The sequence below is a fragment of the Myotis myotis genome, unplaced genomic scaffold (genome assembly GCF_014108235.1).
Source record: "Myotis myotis isolate mMyoMyo1 unplaced genomic scaffold, mMyoMyo1.p scaffold_m19_p_46, whole genome shotgun sequence".
NCBI classification, from domain to species: Eukaryota; Metazoa; Chordata; class Mammalia; order Chiroptera; family Vespertilionidae; genus Myotis; species Myotis myotis.
This window is the reverse complement of record NW_023416353.1, coordinates 898,229-905,374: the sequence shown is the minus strand read 5'-3', so window position 1 is coordinate 905,374 and position 7,146 is coordinate 898,229. Positions and strand designations below refer to the sequence as shown.

Below are 7,146 nucleotides of genomic sequence, written 5' to 3'. Positions count from 1 at the left end.
CTTTTTATACATTATTTCCAAGTTTTGGTAAAGATTAAAATAAAGCCTGCATTTGATGCTGTATTTACTCTTTCTCAAGTCATGTGTGGCTTCTTGTGTAACAGCCTATTCAAGACATATTACAAGTACAGATGCTACATTGATAAGATGATTTCCAGGCCGAATGAGACTCAAAGACCAGATAGAGTAGCAGGGATCTTGGGCTTTTAACCGGCCCTCCTCAGTAGCTTAACCTTGCTTCCTGAAACTTCAAAGAATCGGTTTCTGCTTCTGTAACATGGGGATTTAGTGCTATAATATCTACCACCTGTCTGGGCTTAAGAGCACATCTTTTTTTTAAATTTAAATTCTTTACTGTTGAAAGTATTACATATGTCTCCTTTATCCTCCATTGACCTCTCCCTAGCCACCCCCCCAGCACATGTCCCTGCCCCCCTACTGTTGGTGAAGAGCACATCTTGATATTAAATTAAAAGAGAGAGAGCAACCAAATAAGTTAGAATGAGTAATATACCCTGAAATCTTGACCTAAAAATCACTATTAATGGTAAAACCATTACAGTATTGTATTTCTCTAACATTTCTAGCAGATTCTTGGCTAAGGGGGAAAAAAATCTCCATTTTGAACACTGTCTTAGAATATGGTTATAATTATTATTTTTCACCATTTACATATTAATGTGTTGAAAAGTAGAAGACGTATGTTCAAAAAGGTGTTATTTTCGGAATTAATATATACAGTAGATGAACAGAACACACATTCACACATAATACCTGTGTTAACAGTACATGGGCCCATTTTATTTGTGTTTTTCTTTTGGTGTTGTTGAAAATTAATCAGGGACTCAGCATGATAGTAAAAAAGCAAGTTAACAAAGACATATTATAGTTACCAGGAGGGGCAATTGTGGATCCTGAACCCAGGAAGTTTGAGGCAAAGATTCAGGAAAGATCCAGAAAAGTTCTTGTGACATCAAATCCAAACTTGGATCTCTCCAGACAAAAGATTTGAGTCTGCCTCCCATTTTAATAATGAAATAGCTGCCAAGGTCGAGGATCCTCTTGGGGGTCTTCATTTGTGATAGATATCTGGGTGGGGTTGTTTTGTTTGGAGGAATAAATATTTGAAAGGGGTAACTGAAGAAGGTTATGTGGCTGTTATGATGTTATTGATACACAGGCTGACGCTATTATAGTGGATACTATCAGGCTACATTATCTTTATGCTTCCAAGGTAACCTGAAGCAACTGTCTATTGACTTGGCACTACCTTACACTGAAGCGTTTGCCCTGCCTGGGGACTGTAACCTGAGCCAACCACATACCTCGCAGACAGCCTTCTTCAGCGAATCGTCCAGGAGGAGCGCGTTCGAAGGGTGATGGCCGCTGAGTGACTCTCAGGGAGGGTGGCCTTGCCACATTCTAATCTATTTAGGGGCAACTACTAGAAAGTCCTTCTCTTCAGGCAAGGAAATAGTTATTTACAATAAGGAAACTGGAGGTCATCTGAACCCCTGGAGATTTTTCTTTCTAAAGAATGAACTTTGTCATGTTTCACTGCAGGTCATGTCCACGTGGAAAGCAAGGCTCGCCAAAAGACTGAAATCTCCATCTAGAAGGATGCATCCATTTCCATGTTCAGCTCTGCTGGCCTGTTTTGGGAATACGAGGGAGAATGCTCCCTGTGATCAGCCCATAGTGCCTGATACTCATTCCACCATCTATGATCAGCCCAAGGCCAAAGCATGTCGACACCGAGGTCACCCAAAAGGGGAAGAAGGAACTCCAGAGAAAAGGCGAGATTCTGGTACCTATTTAGATAGAAATGGCAATGCAAATCGGAATTCAAGTAACCACACTGCTGTCCAGCCTGATGAGACCTCTGAGGATGTGCCTGGGTCTCCAGATGGTGAATTGGACTGTGAAGTAGTTACTTTTCAGACTTCTATCCCCAGACCATCAGTTATTGAAATTCCAATGGTGAGTATTCCCGATGATGTTATAGAAGGAATGATGTTGGAGGAGAGTTCTGATAAATTGGTGAATGACTTCAGGGAACAAAGTTGTTTAACATTATAAGTAAATAAGACATTGAGGGGAGCTCTTACTAGTGAGAGGAAGTGTGTAAAGCCTCTTAAAGTTCTCAAAGGATGTGGAGGGAGGCAAGGACAATAGCACTGGGGCTTTAGCAATGACCAATATTGACCTTTATTTAGTTGCCTATGGTGCTGCAGAGCCAACAGTGTCTCAATAAAATATTAGGGGTAATATCGTCTGGGAAACCTTTTTTTTTTTTTTAAACTGGTCTGTGATTTTATATAAAAATGCACACTGTGTGGGGTTGGATTATAGAATTTAAGAATTTGCCTCTATTTAAAATAAATTGGGTGATATCAAAGCAATCTGGGCAAATTTGGAAATGATGACCACTGAGTGTATACAGAGCGATAAACAAAGGAACTGACTGATGCAACTATTCATGCTATAGGTGTTTCTGTGATTGTTTTCTGAGACTTAAAGGCAGGAGAAAGAAGTTGTTTGAAAAATATAGTGCTGCTACTTTTATAAGGCAGCATCTTGAGTTATTTACCTTTTTACTTTTTTTTGGCATTACTGAATTTTAATTGTTGGATATTCTGATTGGATTGAGCTACACAATCATTTCAAAGTTTTTAGTAATTCCAATTTAGGGAGGCAGAGTAGAGGCAGGGTTTCTTGAATAGTGTTTTCCAAATACCAAGTATCCCTTGAGCATTTTTTGGTCTTAGTCCTGGCAAAAAGCTTAGGACCAGACTTATATAACTGAGAAGTCTTTGAGGATCCATTACTAAAATATTCTAATGTAAAATAATACTTTTCTTTAACAAATCATTTTTGTTTGACTTGCTGACTTGAATCCAACAAGCCTCATTACCAATGGAAACTGCCAAGTAATGAAGACAGGGTTAAAATATAATTTAAAGAAGTTTCATTTGACAGGCTACAAGCTTATATACAGTGATTAAATGAACAGAGAATTTCACCAAGCCCTCTGCTATAGCAAGAACTGCAGTAGTTTTTAAAGTACCACTCAAAAATGTGTTTAATTTTCAGTTTAAAATTAAGATGTTTTAGTAGTATTCTAGTTAGCTGAGTGGAGGTCAAGGCCAAGTTTGTATTTCTTACATGTTAAATGAATGAATGATGTACTTGTTTTAATGAACTGAATGAAGACTTTCTGTTGGGTAAACATTCTAGCAACCCAGGATCTACCCTTTATTGCAAAGTACAGAAGCAACTACAGAAGGTTGACTGGATTTTATCTTTGGGGCATATGTGATACAGGGCCTCAAAGTAAATATGTATACTCAAATATAACCAATTAAACATAGCAAGGTAACATGCATATTTATTGTCTACTTGGCATGAGCGAAGCCATGGATAGATGACAGAGGTTAGATAGGCCTTATGATAGAAGTAGCCCTAAGGTAAGGCTAAATAGAAGTGTCCCAAAGAGAGACACATAAATGGTTCAAAGGAGGTTGGAGGCTCTGGAAGGTACATTGTAAAGAAGGTGGAATTTGAGATTGGTCCAGAGAGAAGGTTAGGATTTTTAAAGGCAGAGATGAAGGGGAGGACATTTCAATAAAAGAAAACTATATGAACAAAATCCTGGATGCAGGGGTATGTAGTATAGCAATAGGAACATCAGATTGGCTAGATTGGAAAAATACTGGGAAAGGTAGATTGAGACCCAGTGTGGGATGCCTTGAGTGCTGTAGTGAAAAGTTAATTCATTTGGCAGTGGCGACACTGAGAATTTTGAATAGAGAAACATCATCCTTAGGATTTCATTCTGGGAAGATAAAAAGGTAGAGCCATGTAGGTTGGATTAGAGTTGGGAACACTGGAGTTGAGCAGCCACTGAAGTAATCTCAGCCTGAGGAGTTACGAAAAAATAGTAGGAGGGTGAGGTAGGAGGGGCAAAAAAGGGCCCCATGTGGTAGCAAATGCAGCAGTTGACCCTGGGGTACAGACTAAATAGAGAGGGTGGTGAAATCCAACTGGGAGTGATGAAATGAAAACACCACAAAATTAAGTGCCAGGGTGTGTGGGAAGAACTGGTCATGTGGGCATGGTAAATGGGCATCTAATCTAGTTAAATGCAAGGAGCTAAAATTTACAGAGCTCTTGCTATTTGCCAGCCATTCTTATTTTTTTAAAAAAATATTTTTCTTTATTGATTTCAGAGAGGAAGGGAGAGGGAGAGCTAGAAACATCAATGAGAGAGAATCATTGATCGGCCGCCTCCCGCACGCCCCCCACTGGGGAAGGTGCCTGCAACCCGGGCATGTGCTCTTGGCCAGAATCGAACCTGGGACCCTTCAGTCTGCAGGCTGACGCTCTATCCACTGAGCCAAACAGGCTAGGGCAATTCTTCTAAGTGCTTTACATAGAGTATCCCAGAGGTACATTTCCTTATAATTCCCATTTTACAGATGGGGACATTGACACTTAGAGAGGGTAAGACTTGCTCAAGGTTACAGAGGAGGGATGTGATAGAGCCAGGATTGCAGCTCAGGTCTGTTTGATTCCAAAGTCTGACCTCTAAATTATAACAGGCTTCTACTGCTCATTATTATTTGTGTGGTGTTTGAAGATTTCCAATCACATATTCATACATGATCTCACTTTCTATGCAATCAAATTTAAATTCCATTGTGTGTATGTGTACATATTTATATATAAACTAGAGGCCCAGTGCATAAAATTCATGCATGAGAGGGGTGTTCCTTGAACCCAGCCTGGACCCTCTCCAATCCGGGACCCCTCAGGGGATGTCTGACTGCCAGTTTAGGCCTGATTCTCGAGATTGGGCCTAAACCGGCAGTTGGACATCCCTCTCATGATCCTGGGCCTCTGGCTCCTAATCGCTCACCTGCCTGCCTGCTTAGTCTCCCCTAACTGCCCCCCCTGCTGGCCTGGTTGCCCCTAACTGCCCCCCCCCATAAGCCTGGTCACCCCTTACAGCCCCCCCTGCAGGTCTGGTTGCCCCCAACTGCACCCTCTGCCAACATGTATGCCCCTAACTGGTTGCCTCTTACTGCCCCCTCCTGCCAACCTGGTCGCTCCCAACTGCCCCCCTGGTTGGCCTGGTTGCTCCCAACTGCCTCCCCTGCCAGCCTAGTCACCCCTCACAGCCCTCCTGCCATCCTGGTGGCCCCATACAGCCTGCTGTTCAATCATTTGGTCGTCACTCACTAACCCCCCTGCTGACCTGGTTGCCCCATGAAGCCTGCTGTTCAGTCATTTGGTCATCCCTCACTAACCCTGCTGCCAGCCTGGTCATAGGCAGCCATCTTGTGAGGGTGTGAGGGTTAATTTGCATATTACGTCTTTATTATATAGGATGTATCTTTGTGTATAATAATAATTATTTGATTTTTCTTAATTTGCTTGACCTTTTGGATCTTAGTTTCATGGTGTATCACAAGGTGGAAAGGGACACTCTCATTTGCATCCTGCTGATGATAAGGTTTTGTTGATGACAGTGTGGGACTACTTTGAGATCTTCTGATTAAAAGTGCCATAGCACAGTCCAGTTTTTTCACTACCTAGTAATTTTACTGTGACATGTTTCCTCTCATTAGATGATAAATGAGCTTCTTTTATTATAATCTTGCCTGATGACAAAAATGTTTCCCTTTTGGATGCACTGATCTCCACATTTAAGCTGCCTTGGTAAAGGCAACAAATAATACTTTTTTCACTTTTTGTTGTTGAGTTCAGCCTCAGAACATAACCATAGCTAAGAAATGGGGACAAATGAGTCCCTCTATCTATCTTTAGTTAACTGGTGTTCAGATACAAGGGTGATTCAATTAAATTTGAAGCAATATCTGGTCTTAGAGGAAAAGCTCAAGGTAGAAAAGCCAAGTGAACTAAGTAAAAAGGGAATGTTTCTGTGTGCACATGTCTATTTATAAAGTGATGCTGATTAGTCTTCAACCTTTTTTAGGTAATCTCTTCCCCGTTCCAGGCAGGAAATCAAGGTGATCACAATCCTAAAGTTAGAATGTCTTATATCTTCTGATTATGATTTTTTTTCTTTCTTAGCAGTGTTACAATTGAAGTGTCTTATAATTGGTAGGGTCATTGATCCAATGAAACACAGAAGTATGTTATTTATTTCTTTTAGCCGAGAGTTATGTGTTCTTACTGTGCATCAGGACAGCACTAGCCCTGGGGAAACAAAGATGATTAAGACACAGCCCCTGAAGTTTCTCATATTCTGGTGGGAAATACAGTTAGGTAAAGGGGCAGTATCAATGCAGAGAAGCTTATGGGTCAATACTGGATGCCACAGGGGCACATGAAAGAGTGTCCTATCTTAGCCTTGGGAAGACAGGGGAGGCTGAAATATATGGAGGAGAACCGGTTTCTTCCTTATTCTTTTATAATTTCACATAGAACCTAACACTGCAGCCTTTTAGTTGAATGGTACTGTCTTTCTCCTCGCTCTCTGTCCCTTAACAATGGTGGCAGTTTAAGAAAGACACAGCTTCCACACTGATTGGTTTCAGAATAGTTGGGTAGTTTCAGAAGGTCTTTCAGTTGTAAGTTTTTATCTTGTTCTTACTCAAACAACATAGCCAGCCTCACACAGGAAGAGAAAGTAACTGTGGTTTAGGAAATCATTCCTGAGTATTCTAACTAAAAGTCTGTTTTACAAAAAATAAGGGAAGCAGGGCTGGGGTGACTCAGTGGTTGAGTATTGACCCATGAACCAAGACATCACCAGTTTGCTTCCCAGTCAGTGCACATTTCAGGGTTGTGGGTTTGATCCTAAGTAGGGGGCATGCAGGAGGCAGCCAATCAATGTTTCTCTCTCATCAATGTTTCTACCTCTCTATCCCTTACTCTCTAAAATCAATAAAAACTTTTTTTAGAGGATGGTAAACAAGGCCCATCTTGGAGTTAGGACATCCCTGGAACCCAGATGGTGGCCTGGCCCAAGCCTCAGAGGCTCAGGTAGTCACTGCTTTCTAGGGTCCGAGTTTCAGCTCTCTAGACACTTTTATCAGTTATCCTTACCTAAAAGATAGCCCCATTAAAAATGTTTTTATTGATTTCAGAGAGGAAGGGAAGGGGAGAGAGAGATAAACA

The 7,146-nt window shown here is 41.1% G+C and overlaps 1 protein-coding gene across 1 annotated transcript in view; it reads left to right on the top strand.

Annotated features, from left to right (window-relative positions):
- Positions 1 to 1,566: 1,566 nt before the first annotated feature.
- FAM107B (family with sequence similarity 107 member B) overlaps positions 1,567 to 7,146 on the top strand; it is a 280,431-nt gene continuing 274,851 nt past the window's right edge. Inside the window, exon 1 of the mRNA XM_036307321.1 lies at positions 1,567 to 1,980. Within this exon, the coding sequence (XP_036163214.1) occupies positions 1,567 to 1,980 (414 nt within the window). The remainder of the gene's footprint in view (positions 1,981 to 7,146) is intronic.